Source organism: Crinia signifera, chromosome 1 (assembly GCF_055691185.1).
Source record: "Crinia signifera chromosome 1, ASM5569118v1, whole genome shotgun sequence".
NCBI classification, from domain to species: domain Eukaryota; kingdom Metazoa; phylum Chordata; class Amphibia; order Anura; family Myobatrachidae; genus Crinia; species Crinia signifera.
This window is the reverse complement of record NC_139217.1, coordinates 270,863,961-270,881,365: the sequence shown is the minus strand read 5'-3', so window position 1 is coordinate 270,881,365 and position 17,405 is coordinate 270,863,961. Positions and strand designations below refer to the sequence as shown.

Genomic DNA, 17,405 nt, shown 5'->3' with positions numbered 1-17,405 from the left:
AGAGATAGAGAGAGAGATAGTGTCAGAGAGTGCTATATTTTGTGCTGCTGCAGTGTGATATAGTTATAGATAGAGAGAGAGAGAGAGAGAGAGATAGAGAGAGAGGCCTACTGACAGAGTGCTATATTTTGTGCTGCTGCAGTGTGATAGTTATAGAGAGATAGAGAGAGATAGAGAGAGAGAGATAGAGAGAGATAGAGAGAGATAGTGACAGATTGTGCTATATATTTTTTATATAACTGACTGCTGCCCCCTCCTTTTGTGCTGATCAGTATAAATTAACTGATCAGCAACTTTTTGGGGGCGCAGGTTTTTTTTAATATATAGATATACCTGTCAGTGCTGCTGCTGCAGTGTCATAGAGTGATAGATAGTGATAGATAGTGAGAGATAGAGAGATAGAGAGAGATAGTGATAGAGAGTGCTAAATTTTGTGTCTGCTGTCCCCGCCTTTTGTGCTGATCACTATATCTGAGGTGATCAGCAACTTTTTTGGGGGTACAGAGGTTTTTTTTTTTTTATATATACCTGTCAGTTGCACCAAAGGTTGTGCACCTGCTGCACCTCACTGGTAATCAGTGTCGCATCACTGATCACCTTTTTTTTTTGTGTGTGTGCTGTGGGGTATTTTTTGAATTTTTTTTTTTACACACACTGTGATTTTGTGGGTGTCCTGTGGCCGCTGTGCGCTGATCAGTGACGTACATCACTGATCATCTTTTTCGGCACAGGGTTGATCTATTTTTTTTGATCAAATTCCTGTTGCCTTTGAGCGCTGTTCAGTGACAGACGTTACTGACCAACATCTGTGCTCAATTTTTGGCGCAGGACCTTTTTTTTTTTTAACCCCTTCCTTTTTTTTTTTTTTAACCCCTTCATTTTTTTTTTTTTTTAACACCTTCATTTTTTTTTTTTTTAATTGGTATAAAGTATTTTTTTTTTTTTCTGCACTACATACACACTACACACTACATACCCCCCGGATTGAAATAAAGTTTGTGCCCCCCCCTACACTATACACGTGTTGAAACATTTCACTACCGGTAACACAAAAATAAAAATGGCATCCCAAATGTCCTCCCAAATGTCCTCCCAAATGTCCTCCCAATCATCCAGGAGAATGTATTCAGTGGAGGAGGCATATGCCATGCTTGCTTCTGACTCTGACACAGCCAGTGATGCAAGCGGGGAATTTGAAGGATTTGCCTTAAGCTCCTCTTCCTCCTCTGCTGATGAGGGACCCCCTCAAAGACGCCCCCGTAGATCAGCTGAGATTCCCCCCCCAATAATTGATCTAGTATGGACCCCACCACCAGACAATTTTGAGCCCCAGGTTCCTGAGTTTTTGGCCATGCCAGGAATCCAATTTGATTCCACAGGTCTCAGAGAAATTGACTTTTTCAAATTATTTTTCTCTGATGATTTTATAAATTTAATGGTGGACCAAACTAATTTATATGCCCAGCAGTTTATTGCTCAAAACCCCACGTCATCATTTGCTAGGTGGACCCCTGTAGATGCAGTAGAGATGATGACGTTTTGGGGTCTGGTGTTTCATATGGGCATAGTAAAAAAGCCAGAAATTAGGCAATATTGGAGTACAGATGTTCTGTACAGTACTCCATTTTACCGTATGGCCATGCCCCGGACTCGATTTGAGACAATTCTTAAATTCATACATTACACCGATAATGCACAGTGCCCACCCAGAGATGATCCCACCTTTGACCGGCTATTCAAAGTCAGGCCGGTCATTGATCATTTCAGTGCCAAATTTGAAGAGGTGTACATCCCTGAAAAATTTATTTGTATCGACGAGTCCCTTATACATTTTAAAGGAAGGGTTAAATTCCGCCAGTACCTTCCCAGTAAGAGGGCAAGGTATGGCATAAAAATGTATAAACTGTGTGAAAGCACCTCAGGGTACACCCACAGGTTTAGGGTTTATGAAGGGAAGGATTCAAGAATTGAACCGCCAGAATGCCCCCCCTCCCTCGTAGGTGTTAGTGGGAAAATTGTCTGGGATTTAGTGCACCCCTTCCTGGATAAAGGTTATCACCTCTATGTGGATAACTTTTACACTAGCATCCCCCTGTTTAAGGCCCTTGGTTCAAGAGGTACAGCAGCTTGCGGTACTGTGCGCAAGAACCAAAGAGGCCTCCCAAAAACGCACATTGCCCAAGTAATGAGAAGGGGTGAAAGCAGGGGAATATGCACCGAAAATATGTTGTTGGTCAAATATAAGGACAAGAGGGATGTCCTTATACTGACAACAATTCACAGAGACAGTACCACCTCCGTCCCTGTACGAGGTACCAGTACCCACACCTCAAAACCTAATTGTATCCTGGATTACAATAGGTACATGGGCGGAGTGGATCTTTCAGATCAGGTACTGAAGCCGTACAGTGCCCTGCGGAAAACAAAAATCTGGTACAAGAAGGTGGCCGTGTATATCATCCAGATGGCACTGTATAACGCTTACGTGCTATTCCGTTCTACCGGCCAGAGGGGGACATTTATGCACTTTCAAGAGGAAGTCATAAAGGGCCTAATATTTGGGAACCAGCAGGCAGAGGGCCCCAGTACTTCTAGTACTGGCCCCCGTATTGTACCAGGGCAGCATTTTCCTGATGAAATCCCCTCCACTGGAAAAAAGGGCAGGACACAAAAAAGGTGCAAAGTTTGCTATAAAAAGGGAATAAGAAAGCAAACTATTTTCCAGTGTGACACTTGCCCCGACAAACCCGGCCTATGTATAAAGGAGTGTTTTAAATTATACCACACATCTATGGAATATTAGGTTCATAATTTCACCGTGCTTCGGGGGTCTTGCTAATGCCACATAGCACCCACCATTCATTCCACCAGAATCTGAGCCGCAAAATCCAAAAATCACTCCTTCCCTTCTGAGTCCTGCCATGCACCCAACTGGTATTTTTTGGTCACATGTGAGGCATTGCCGTACTTGGGAGAAATTGGGGCACAGATTTTGGGGTGCTTTTTCTCCTTCATTCCTTGTGAAATTGAAAAATTTTGAGCCAGAACTGCATTTTTGTGTAAAAAAATGTAATTTTTCATGTTCACTGCCCACTTGTATCAAAATTGGTGAAACCCCTGGGGGTTTGAAATGTACACTCTACCCCTAGATGAATTCCCTGAGGGGTGTACTTCGCAAAATGGGGTGACTTGTGGGGGGGTTCCACTGTATTGGTGCAACATAGCACCCACCATTCATTCCACCAGAATCTGAGCTGCAAAATCCAAAAAATCACTCCTTCCGTTCTGAGTCCTGCCATGCACCCAACTGGTATTTTTTGGTCACATGTCAGGCATTGCCGTACTCGGGAGAAATTGGGGCACAGATTTTGGGGTGCTTTTTCTCCTTCATACCTTCTGAAAATTAAAAATTTTGAGCCAGAACTGCATTTTTGTGTAAAAAAATGTAATTTTTCATGTTCACTGCCCACTTGTATCAAAATTGGTGAAACCCCTGGGGGTTTGAAATGTACACTCTACCCCTAGATGAATTCCCTGAGGGGTGTACTTCGCAAAATGGGGTGACTTGTGGGGGGGTTCCACTGTATTGGTGCAACATAGCACCCACCATTCATTCCACCAGAATCTGAGCTGCAAAATCCAAAAAATCACTCCTTCCGTTCTGAGTCCTGCCATGCACCCAACTGGTATTTTTTGGTCACATGTCAGGCATTGCCGTACTCGGGAGAAATTGGGGCACAGATTTTGGGGTGCTTTTTCTCCTTCATACCTTCTGAAAATTAAAAATTTTGAGCCAGAACTGCATTTTTGTGTAAAAAAATGTAATTTTTCATGTTCACTGCCCACTTGTATCAAAATTGGTGAAACCCCTGGGGGTTTGAAATGTACACTCTACCCCTAGATGAATTCCCTGAGGGGTGTAGTTTGCAAAATGGGGTGACTTGTGGGGGGGTTCCACTGTATTGGTGCTTGGGGGGTCTTGCTAATGCCACATAGCACCCACCAAAATTCCACCAGAATCTGAGCTGCAAAATCCAAAAATCACTCCTTCCCTTCTGAGTCCTGCCATGCACCCAACTGGTATTTTTTGGTCACATGTCAGGCATTGCCGTACTCGGGAGAAATTGGGGCACAGATTTTGGGGTGCTTTTTCTCCTTCATACCTTCTGAAAATGAAAAATTTTGAGCCAGAACTGCATTTTTGTGTAAAAAAATGTAATTTTTCATGTTCACTGCCCACTTGTATCAAAATTGGTGAAACCCCTGGGGGTTTGAAATGTACACTATACCCCTAGATGAATTCCCTGAGGGGTGTAGTTTGCAAAATGGGGTGACTTGTGGGGGGGTTCCACTGTATTGGTGCTTGGGGGGTCTTGCTAATGCGACATAGCACCCACCAAAATTCCACCAGAATCTGAGCTGCAAAATCCACAAAATCACTCCTTCCGTTCTGAGTCCTGCCATGCACCCAACTGGTATTTTATGGTCACATGTCAGGCATTGCCGTACTCGGGAGAAATTGGGGCACAGATTTTGGGGTGCTTTTTCTCCTTCATACCTTCTGAAAATGAAAAATTTTGAGCCAGAACTGCATTTTTGTGTAAAAAAATGTAATTTTTCATGTTCACTGCCCACTTGTATCAAAATTGGTGAAACCCCTGGGGGTTTGAAATGTACACTCTACCCCTAGATGAATTCCCTGAGGGGTGTAGTTTGCAAAATGGGGTGACTTGTGGGGGGGTTCCACTGTATTGGTGCTTGGGGGGTCTTGCTAATGCCACATAGCACCCACCAAAATTCCACCAGAATCTGAGCTGCAAAATCCAAAAATCACTCCTTCCCTTCTGAGTCCTGCCATGCACCCAACTGGTATTTTTTGGTCACATGTCAGGCATTGCCGTACTCGGGAGAAATTGGGGCACAGATTTTGGGGTGCTTTTTCTCCTTCATACCTTCTGAAAATGAAAAATTTTGAGCCAGAACTGCATTTTTGTGTAAAAAAATGTAATTTTTCATGTTCACTGCCCACTTGTATCAAAATTGGTGAAACCCCTGGGGGTTTGAAATGTACACTCTACCCCTAGATGAATTCCCTGAGGGGTGTAGTTTGCAAAATGGGGTGACTTGTGGGGGGGTTCCACTGTATTGGTGCTTGGGGGGTCTTGCTAATGCCACATAGCACCCACCAAAATTCCACCAGAATCTGAGCTGCAAAATCCAAAAATCACTCCTTCCCTTCTGAGTCCTGCCATGCACCCAACTGGTATTTTTTGGTCACATGTCAGGCATTGCCGTACTCGGGAGAAATTGGGGCACAGATTTTGGGGTGCTTTTTCTCCTTCATACCTTCTGAAAATGAAAAATTTTGAGCCAGAACTGCATTTTTGTGTAAAAAAATGTAATTTTTCATGTTCACTGCCCACTTGTATCAAAATTGGTGAAACCCCTGGGGGTTTGAAATGTACACTATACCCCTAGATGAATTCCCTGAGGGGTGTAGTTTGCAAAATGGGGTGACTTGTGGGGGGGTTCCACTGTATTGGTGCTTGGGGGGTCTTGCTAATGCGACATAGCACCCACCAAAATTCCACCAGAATCTGAGCTGCAAAATCCACAAAATCACTCCTTCCGTTCTGAGTCCTGCCATGCACCCAACTGGTATTTTATGGTCACATGTCAGGCATTGCCGTACTCGGGAGAAATTGGGGCACAGATTTTGGGGTGCTTTTTCTCCTTCATACCTTCTGAAAATTAAAAATTTTGAGGCAGAACTGCATTTTTGTGTAAAAAAATGTAATTTTTCATGTTCACTGCCCACTTGTATCAAAATTGGTGAAACCCCTGGGGGTTTGAAATGTACACTATACCCCTAGATGAATTCCCTGAGGGGTGTACTTTGCAAAATGGGGTGACTTGTGGGGGGGTTCCACTGTATTGGTGCAACATAGCACCCACCTTTCATTCCACCAAAATCTGTGCTGCAAAATCCAAAAATCACTCCTTCCCTTCTGAGTCCTGCCATGCACCCAACTGGTATTTTTTGGTCACATGTGAGGCATTGCCGTACTCGGGAGAAATTGGGGCACAGATTTTGGGGTGCTTTTTCTCCTTCATACCTTCTGAAAATTAAAAATTTTGAGCCAGAACTGCATTTTTGTGTAAAAAAATTTAATTTTTCATTTTCAATGCCCACTTGTATCAAAATTGGTGAAACCCCTGGGGGTTTGAAATGTACACTATACCCCTAGATGAATTCCCTGAGGGGTGTAGTTTGCAAAATGGGGTCACTTGTGGGGGGGTTCCTAAATTTTAGCATCTTATGGTGCCTAGAAACCTACATGGTGCCTAAAAAATAATCTCAGAAAAAGGAGTCTCCAAAATCAAGTAGGTGCTCCTTCTATTATGAAGCCTGTGGTTTGGTCAACGTGCACACTAGGGCCACATATAGGATATTTATGAAAACAAAAGAATTGGGGGAATCAATTTTTAGTCACATTTCTCTAGTAAAATGTACTGTGTTCCTTAGAAAAATGTATTAAAATTGCAAATCTGCAAAAAAAAAGAAATTTTGAAATTTCACCTACACTTTGTTTTAATTCCTGTGAAACACCTAAAGGGTTAACAAACTTCCAAAATGCTGTTTTGAATACTGTGAGGGGTGCAGTTTTTGAAATGGCATCATTTATGGGGGTGTCTCACATACAAGTCCCTCAAAGTCACATCAGAACTGAACTGGTCCCTAAAAAAATCAGTGTTTGAAATTTTCTTGAAAATTTGAGAATTTGCTATTCATATTGTAAGCCTCCTAGTGTCCAAAAAAATTAAAAGGAAGTTGAAATAATGATGGAAATATAAAGTAGACATATGGTCTATGTTAGTTATTAACTATTTTGAGTGGTATGATTATTTGTCTCACAAGCAGAAAATTTAACATTTTGCAAATCGCTAAATTTTCCATTTTTTCACGACATTTTGGTATTTTTCACAAAAAAACACAGACTGTATCGACCCAAATTTACCACTAATTTGAAGTACAATGTGTCACGAAAAAACAATCTCAAAATCACTGGGATAAGTAAAAGCAAAAAAAAGTTATCCCCACTTAAGTGAGACATGTCAGATTTGAAAAAAATGGCTCTGTCAGGAACGCCAAAACTAGCTCTGTCAGGAAGGGGTTAAGGCCTCATGCATGCACGCTGGTATGTGCGCGAATGCACAGATTCGCAACATTGCTATTTAGCAATTGTTGCTAAACTGCGGGCTGTGCTGCATTATTGTAGGACCACTATGTCTCGTGTTCTTATATTCACGGCTGTCATCTTGAATTGATAGTGTCGGCAATACCTATTGTATGTAATGGGCAGTAACATATTTAAAAGTAAAGTTGCTTTTCCACTGTCCTTCTCCCCAGGGCAGACCAAGCACCTTTGGCTTTATAGAGGTGACCATAGAGCTCGTACAACACCGAATAGGGATAATTTACTAAGATGTGAATTCTATTTCACATGTGATGTTGCTATGAGCAACCAATCAGATCCTGTCTATAATCTTCTAGAGGGTGCTAAATAAATATGAAGTACTGTTGATTCTGATTGGTTGCCCATAGCAACATCACATGTGAAGTAGAATTCACATCATAATAAATTTCCCCCAATGTATCACTGACCTGGCAGAGCAGAAGCATCCAGTTGCATTGAGGCGAGTAGTTGGATGCTGCTCCTTGATGCTGCTCTTCCATGTCAATGACCATCACTTTTAGGAGGTTATTCTAGTTGGTGCTTTCCGTTCATAATTCTTTCGGAGCTGACCGAACGCCACGCTGTGCGGACATTGTAAGAAGAAGCGCCCACAGGTCCTCTGCATTCGGATGGACTCACTCTGTAAGAAGAGGGTGTGTTTTTGGACAACATCCAAACCGTGCGTGTGCGGTGGACACATACATATTCTGCACGGTCTTACAGCGTCTGAACGGACGGGAAGCTGCCCGTACGCACCGATGCAGGGTATTTCCGCTAAACTCACGACTGTTATCTGAACTCATACATCTGCCACATGACACACCTATGCAATTAGCCAACCTCATAAAAAATGGATCTTAGTGGTACCAATTTCTGTCCATTGCTTGCAGTGTAAATGTGGGTAAAATAGCAAGCATGCAGTGGTGTTTTCAGCTTATATTTGTGTATTGAGTAATGGTCCATTTAGGCAGCAATGCTTCCAATTGAAGCTATGAAAAGAGTGTAATTAATCACTAATGAGTAGAGGAGTGGATTGTATTGTGTTCAGCTGAGAGTGCTTCAGGTGCGGGCGTACTAATTGGGCGAACCGAATGCCTAGCACATGAACAAGTGGTCTCCGCAAAGTGAAACTTGCTTATGAAGACCGCATATTTCATGCGTGTTGGTTCGTTTGCAGTCGGTGTGCTGTCCGAATGCACGCCTATGACAGTTAGTGCACTCCCTCGTGTACGCCCATATTTACGCCCAGTTTTTCCCATTTTGAATCCACGCCCTTGTGTAGATCCGAATGACGCCCATATTACGCCCATATTTCCCGAGTCAATTCGGTGCACATTTGTGGACGGTATTAGTGAGAACGAGTACGGAGACCATGCGTGGCACATGCGCATAGCGTTGCCTACGCATGCGCAGACGGTGAAAACGCGCCCTCCGAAAGAATTCAGAACAGACCGCACCAACCAGAATAAGGCCCTTTATGTTGTGGCTCCACAAGAAAAAAAAAACACTGTAATGACAATGTGCACAGTGCTACTTATTCTGTTTTAATGGCAACCTAAATCTGCCACCTGAGTGACAAAGTTTATCTAGTAGTAGCAATGATTAATCCTGTCCCACTTTCACCCTCACTACGTAACAGCTAGCAAATTCAGGTTATTGTACGATGATTAATGAGGATTCCTTAATGTACATTTCAAATAAATCTACATGACAAAAGTGGAAAACTATTCCCTTTGCGCATGAACTACTGGGAAGAGCTGACATTTTTTAACATCATATAAAGATGTGAGTAGAGGTTGCATTGCTCAGCTATCTATCTCAGAGAATAATTATTTTCTTAATTCTGGTTTAAATGTGAAAGTTGGATATAAAACAATGTTATTAGTTAATTTGTTTCTATTGTGTGTTATTAATTATTTAGAAAAAGAGACATAGATAAAACTGCAGTTAAACGTTCTTTACAGGAGACACCAGGCTGCAAGGATGCATTGATTGTCTGTGATCATGCCCATAAAGGATTTAAAAATAGCCATGGGAACAAACTGACATACAGTACAAGTAATGGGACCAATACAACACGCAGCTATTAGGGCAATTTCATGCCTTGGTCAGACGATCGGGGAAATACAACATGGTGGAAATTCTCAAACCACTAATTCCACCAAAAATATGATTGGAATTAATGAGTCAAGGATTTTTAACATGCTGTTTTTCAACTTCCCAACAGATTGCTGATCATCGATATTGGCTGATCATCAGCAGAACAGGAAATATCAGCTGACATTTATGACCTGCAGAAATTTAGGTTATAAGATAGGGTGGTATATATACCTAACAATGCAGTTTTTTAGCACTACAGTATTTTAAGGACACAATACAGTAACATGTAGTTGTATGTATGTTTCGTTGATAAAAAAAAAAAAAACACTGAATGTCAGAACACCTTTAAAACATTAAATGGGGTCTCCCCAGGGGGTGTGGTATAGGGGTCTGATAGTCGGGATCCCGACAGTCATTATTCCAACGTCAGGATCCCGACTGGCCGGACCCAGACAGCATGGTGAGCGCAACTAAGCCCCTTGCGAGCTCGCTGCGCTCGCCACGCTGCGGGCACCTAGAATAGGTGGTACACGAGCCACCTATTCTATTCTCCCTCTATGGGGGTCGTGGACCCCCACGAGGGAAAATAGCAGGTGGCCGTCGGGAACCCGGCTGTCGGTGTTTTGACAGTCGGGATCCCGACGTCGGGTGAATGCCTGTCGGGATCTTGACTGTCAGGAGCCTGTCCGGCACCCCTCCCCAGGCCCACACATAGCCTCTCCAACCACTTTCTAGAAATACACAACAAAAAAATCCAGCTGGACTGGACTTTCTTGGATTTCAAAAGGTGAATAAACATAGGTGGTGACCTTACCAAAACCCTCAAACAGACCAAATCCAAATGGATCTTTGAGCTTCAAACGCTACAGCTAAAGTGATTAAACAGCGACTTTGAATTCAGCTCATTTCTATAACCTATATTGACCATTTTCCTCTAATCTTTATTAATCCTAAACTTCACCTTATTGTAGTATTGGTCCCATTACATTCAAAAGGTCCACTGAGTCAGAATGTCAACATCGTCAGAAAGTTGACAAATGTAGATCTATCAACTGGATACAGGTTAGCGTAAGTGGGAGTAAATTTTAGGCACTAACGGGGACTTAAGGTTAGGCTGCAGGTGGGAGACGGTTAGCATTAGGCTGGGTTAGGGTTATGTACTGAAAAGGATGGGTTAGGGTTAGGCTTTGGCCAGAAGGGTTAGGGACAGGGTACTAAAATCATGGAGACTACAGTAAAGGGTGTGTCTAGTCAACGTGTGGGTGTGTCTATGCTTAAATGATTGTTGTTGCATGATATTTCTATATAACATTAATAATATATTTTGGGACATTTTGCTAGTATTAATAATACCTGTTTGCAATATTGGTTTCCCTGCTTGCAACTACAGTATATGTTTGCTGTGATACTGTATTTATTTTTTTTCTCACTCAATGCAGAATACAAAAAATGCAATATATCATCATTTTATAAATATTTAGGCGATCTAGAAAACATGAACTGTATTGGGCTATGAGGACTTTTTTTTTTAATTTACAAATTTGAAACAAAACTTTTGTTTTAATTTTGAAAACCTGTTCTCTATTTAAGTTAATGTGATTAGCAGCAGAAGCAGGCAATGGGTCAGTGCACACCAGCACAGAAGACCCTCAGAAATCTCCCTCTTCAGTCTGGGGTTCCCACAAGGGGGATAATGAAAGTTGTCAGTGGTTCCAGTTGAAAGATCTACAGTGTTTAGATATACAGTCAAAAGGTCTACCCCAAAAGGTGTACATGCAATAGGTCGACAGGGTAAAAATGTCAACAGGGTCAAAATAGCGACATGAAAAAGGTTGACATGAGTTTTTCATTTTTCTTCTGAACCAGCTTGTTCTTACTTCACCATCCATGTCGGCATAGAGGGAGCATAGAATATTGTACCAAACCCAAAGTACATCATGGTACAAGTTACACTAATTGGGGGGGGGGGGGGGGGGGGGGGGGGGGGCAAGTTTAACGTTGACAACATTGACACCAGAAAATTAGAAAATTCATGTCTACTCTACCTTTTCATGTGTCTACCTTTTTTATGTCGACATTTTGATCCTGTCAACATTTTCACAATATTGACCTTTCCCATGTAGACCTTTACCATGTTAACCTTTTGACCCTATTGTCCTATTGACCCTGTCAACTGTTTGGGGTAGACCTATTAAAGCCCCTTTCACATTGCAGTTTTAACATGGCATATTGACGATTTTGAACTGCTTTAAAACGGTACCAGCTGCAATATGAAAGCTTCACAATCAATTTATCCTACACGTTTCAGAGCCGTTTTCCCTGCAGTCTGAACAGCTCAGAAACGGTATGTGCTACAAATGATAACCACACATGATCCCCGCCCACAAGCGGGAAAAAAACATTTAAAATTACATTGTATGGCTTTCTATAGGTGATACGGGTTGAATCTGAATGTACAAAAATGGTATTGAAACTGCAATATACCTTTACAACATGCAATATGAAAGGGGTTTAACTGGCTTTTGACCCGTTTTAAGACACGTTTACAAAAACGGGTTGAAAGCAGGTTTTTGCAAAGTGAAACCAGCTTAACCAGGGCTGGGCAATTGCGGCCCTCCAGATGTTGATGAACTACACATCCCAGCATGCCTTGCATCAGTTTCAGTATGGCCACATAGCAAAACTAATGCAAAGCATCCTGGGATGTGTAGTTCATCAACATCTAAAGGGCCGCACCTGCCCAGCCCTGAGCTTAACTGTCTAAATCCACAGCCAGTTGTCAGCATCAAATTGTAGCTAATCACAGTGATTACTGCAAATCATTGTCTCAAAGAAATTCATTAGTGGAAACCCCTTGCAGAATCTGAAGAATACTGAACATTTGGAGGTCAATGCAGAACAGCAGGAGATTCCTGCAAGATGGGGGAGGGTAGGCAAATATGACCTATGCTCAATGATTGTTTTACAAGCATCAATCATTGATAAATTCAGAAATGGCAAAAACCCTAAAAAATGAATTATGATTATTTTCTAGGTTACGGGATTGGTCTTCCTCCAAACTCACCACTGACATCAAATATATCAGAATTAATCAGTCAGTATAAATCTAGTGGCTATATGGACTCACTTCATGACAAATGGTACAAAGTGGTACCTTGTGGGAAGAGAAGTTTTGCTGTCACTGAGGTAAGCTATTGCTTTGCTTAAACATATGCTTTTATATTGAAATGTAAACATAAAAGTTTCATTTACAGATTATTGTGCTGTGCTTCCATTGACTAGACATAATGCACTCTATCTTCAAAAACTAAAAGTGAATCATGTGACACAAACTGGTGAAAACTATTCATTGAAAACATGCAGTTGGGTATACATTAGACATTTTGCAAATGATGCAATGTCGTCAAAGATTTGCCTTAAACACCTGGGCAAATGACAGAGTGCATACAAACTGTGCAATAGTCCAAAATATAATGTCAGAGACCACATCCAGGAGTATGCTGCAGATAATAATTTAGAAGTCTTCTTACATGTTCATTAGATGAGTAGAAGCTATAAACAACCAACAGAAGTTGGCAATGTGATAGAGTATACACTCTGGATGATTTGTCAAACGGGACCTGCCGGAATGCTTTGCATCATTTAAAATATCATCTAATGTGTATCCAGCTTTAGTGAGCACAAATTGTGTTTTACTGTTCGCTAACTATCCCTATTAGTATATAGCTACATACTGTACACTGCGTGTGTGATTCACATTTTTATATTTATTTTAAACACTTAAATATCTTATAAAATAGACAGATATTATAACCAAGCGCAGGGCACTAATTATAGTCCTAAGCTGCCGCTTATAAGGGATACTCAACCCTTGGGAAGGACAACAATCAAAGAAAAACAGTGTAAGCGGCGCTTTTAAGGACTACAATTCAAGTATCAAAATATGGTTTATTTTTATATAAAAAACAATAAATACAATGTATAGTACCACCGGCCGGCAGAAAATATAATTATCCCAACATATATAGACAAAAATTATTTTTTTTTAAAACACATTACTGCATAATCAAATAGCTCCTCCACAATTATAGTATTCCAGCTAATAGACCCAGCTGGGTTTTTTTCCTTTTAGAGGCTCTTTTTAGCCTTCGATGAGGTTTTGCATAGAATACTAATGGAAATAATGTCCTGTTTATTTCAGGGAGAATAAGTAATAATCTTATCCAGCATCAAGCAATTAATGGTAAGCAGGTTAGTCAGTCATACTTTAGGATTTTAGTTAGTCTTTTTAGACCAGGCAACTTTAAAACAAGCTGTTTAGTGCTCACTCATTCAGCAAATTAGTAGAGAATGGTTTCAATACTTATGCTCCGTTGGACCCAGACAGGAGGGTTTGGATTTGTACTCCACTTGGGGCAAGATGCGGCTCACCTGGAGCGGGTCCCTGGCTGCTGATCTTTCCAATTTGCGCAGCCCTCTCAGGGACTCCCAGCTCTGGTGTTAGTGTCCCCATCTCAAATGGTAGGGGCAAGGTGCGGCTCACCTGGAGCAGGTCCCCGGCTGCTGGTCTTCCCGTATTGTGCAGCCTTTTCAAGGACTCCCAGCTCCGGCGTTAATTTCCCCGGCTCGAGTGCTACCACTCGAGCCGGGGAAATTAACGCCGGAGCTGGGAGTCCTTGAAAAGGCTGCACAATACGGGAAGACCAGCAGCCGGGGACCTGCTCCAGGTGAGCCGCACCTTGCCCCTACCATTTGAGATGGGGACACTAACACCAGAGCTGGGAGTCCCTGAGAGGGCTGCGCAAATTGGAAAGATCAGCAGCCAGGGACCCGCTCCAGGTGAGCCGCATCTTGCCCCAAGTGGAGTACAAATCCAAACTCTCCTGTCTGGGTCCAACGGAGCATAAGTATTGAAACCATTCTCTACTAATTTGCTGAATGAGTGAGCACTAAACAGCTTGTTTTAAAGTTGCCTGGTCTAAAAAGACTAACTAAAATCCTAAAGTATGACTGACTAACCTGCTTACCATTAATTGCTTGATGCTGGATAAGATTATTACTTATTCTCCCTGAAATAAACAGGACATTATTTCCATTAGTATTCTATGCAAAACCTCATCTAAGGCTAAAAAGAGCCTCTAAAAGAGCCTCTAAAAGGAAAAAAACCCAGCTGGGTCTATTAGCTGGAATACTATAATTGTGGAGCAGGGACGTGCAGTCAGGGGAGGCAGTGCCTCCCCTGTCATTAATGATTTACATGATAAATATTACAAAGAAAATACTTATGACACATAATATGTGTCATAAGTATATGCTTTATATTATTCTTCTAGTTTTTACCTGATATTTTTATTTTTTTTGGTTGTCGGAGGCACTGAGAGCAATGCCTCCGGCTGTCAGTGTTAAAGTTTCTTAAAACGGGGCGGACAGGGGGAGGTCCCAAGCTGCAGGCTGTAAATTCCCATTAGAAATTGCAGTATAGGCGGCACTTACAGAAGTGCCTCGGTGACAGGGATGCGCTTTCTGCCTATATGAAAATACACCCCTGTCACTGAGGCGCTATAGCGCTGCATTTTACACTACATTGTGCACCGGGGACCCAGGTTATAAAATGAGTGGGTCCCTGGGACGTTCTGTGCTGGACACGTTATGGGAGATGAGGAGCTGAAGTGGCCGGGAGAGAAGGAGCTGCAGCTGCTGGGAGACGGAGAGCAGAAGCGGCCGAGAGACGGGGAGCGGAAGTGGCCGGTGAGACGGGGAGCGAAAGCAGCCGGGAGATGTGGAACTGCTGTGTTAGCCAGCATCAGGAGACTAGAGGCTGTAGCAGCGGCAGCCAGAGACAGGAGGTGGCAACAACGGCAGCCAGCGCTGGGAAACCAGGAGCTGCACAGCGGCATCCGGGAGATGGGGAGCAGACCGCAGGGGCCCGGCGTCAATGAACAGGACACCCGACGACGCTAGTAAGACCTGCTTCCTCTTTCCAACCTCTTTTCTCCCCCTCCACCTCACCCCATCATTCCCTCTCGACCCCTGTCACCTCAGCCCCTGTTGCTCCTTCACCTCACCCCCTCCCCCACCCATCCCCTCATTCCCTATCCCACCCATCCCCTCACCCCCTCTCATCCGCTATAACCTCACCTTGTCTCATCCCATCACCAACTTCTCTCGTGCCTTCACCCGTCACCTCACCCCCTCATGCCTCTTGCCACCCGTCACATCACCCACTCACGCCACTCATCACCTCACCCTCTGTCACCTCATGCTCTCTCGCCCCCGTATCCTGTCTCCATATGGTTTACCTTTTATTTTTATATTTATTTTTAGTTTGAAGTTTTTATCTGTGTAGCGTTGATAATGTTTTGAGTCATTGCAACATTAAGGATGGGTATTTGTTTGATATCTTCTGGCAGTAGTTTTGCTTGTTTGACCCTAGCATGAATATTGATTGACATATTTAGAATTTTATACTTTTTTGTCTACATTTGGTGTATAATTCAAAACTTTTTCTATCAATATTTTCTCTGACTGGTAGATTTTGCTGACTTTTCAATATGGTTATTTATAGGTATGTTGTTTTTGTGTTGTTTTATTTTATTTTGTGTGGAAATTTTGAGATTCCTTTTTTTTAATTTCTTATATGCTTTAAAAATCATTTGTATTCACAGATTTATATTTACAGGCTGTATGTGTCTATTATGTTGTGCTGTTATTATATGTGGTCATAGACTAATACTTTGATATTGTTTCACATTTACTGTTTGTTTCTTTAGAACAAACTAATTAGCTGTTTCACTTCATTTCACTTTTTCATATATATTATTGCTGCCATATGTATTTACTTATATGATTTGACCGCAGCATGTTTCGCTGTATACATGCCGGGTCCCCACAGCAACGGGGGCGGGTCCGGACTCTCCAATCACTGGAAGTGATATATAAAATATACCTGCACAGTATAAATAAATGTAGTGGCACAAGCAGGGGAGATTTTTCAAGAGGGTTTATTTATTTTGGGAGGAGGGGGTGGGGGGTGGGGGGGCTAGAGATGTCTGTGTACCAGGCCCTAAGATTTCTGCTGGATCAGCTACATGCTCCCCTCAGTCACAACTGCAACTAGCCCGGGCTGCAAATACCCTGGTCCCGCAGCTCACAGCATTGCAGCACAAACCTCCCCTGCATGGGGAATGCACACAGCTGGAAAATTACAGTTATCAACGGGCACAGCAGAGCTGCTCCCAATAGCCAGTGCCTCACCAACCACTGACCTCACTGCACGTCACTGTTGTGGAGGAGCTATTTGATTATGCAGTAATGTGTTTTTTAAAAAAAAAATTTTTTGTCTATATATGTTGGGATAATTATATTTTCTGCCGGCCGGTGGTACTGTACATTGTATTTATTGTTTTTTATATAAAAATAAACCATATTTTGATACTTGAATTGTAGTCCTTAAAAGCGCCGCTTACACTGTTTTTCTTTAAATATCTTATAACTCTTAACTCTATGGGGAGTTATTCAATCCTGGGGCCCAAATGTTGGTGCATCCTGACAGTCGGGACACTTGCCCATTTTTGTTCTGCTCCCCATTTATTCAGCAGACGGGACTCAATGTCCTGTCTGCCGAATGGCGAAAAGGGGAGCATGTCTGCGAAAACGGCCATGGATTGTCGAGATACTGTACGGCTGTGATCTCAACAATCTATGGCCATTCTCCGCAAAACGGACAAGTTCTGCCGGGATGCCGCTTCAATCCTGTCGGGAAAGACAGCATTGAATAGGCCCCCGCTGCTTTTTCCCCCATAGAAAATAGCAGCGGGGATTGAATACTGCCCTATGTGAGATACAGTATAATTCTAATCAGTATACTGTAAATGCTTGCAAAAAAAAATCTTAAAAATGTATTTCTTGTTTTCTGAGTGGTAGAATCTGTCAGTATTTGACCAGCAAAACTTAATGACCATTGACATATACAGTATATCAAAGGCCGAATAGCACTGTCTGATAACATCAAAGAATTGTGCATTATAATGAGATAATGAGATAGATGAAGAGATAATATATAAGGTG

At 42.3% G+C, this 17,405-nt stretch overlaps 1 protein-coding gene across 1 annotated transcript in view; it reads left to right on the top strand.

Moving 5' to 3' along the window:
• The window catches only part of GRIN3A (glutamate ionotropic receptor NMDA type subunit 3A), a 263,518-nt gene that overhangs the window by 224,456 nt on the left and 21,657 nt on the right, over positions 1-17,405 (top strand). Inside the window, exon 6 of the mRNA XM_083183908.1 lies at positions 12,373-12,524. Within this exon, the coding sequence (XP_083040034.1) occupies positions 12,373-12,524 (152 nt within the window). The remainder of the gene's footprint in view (positions 1-12,372; positions 12,525-17,405) is intronic.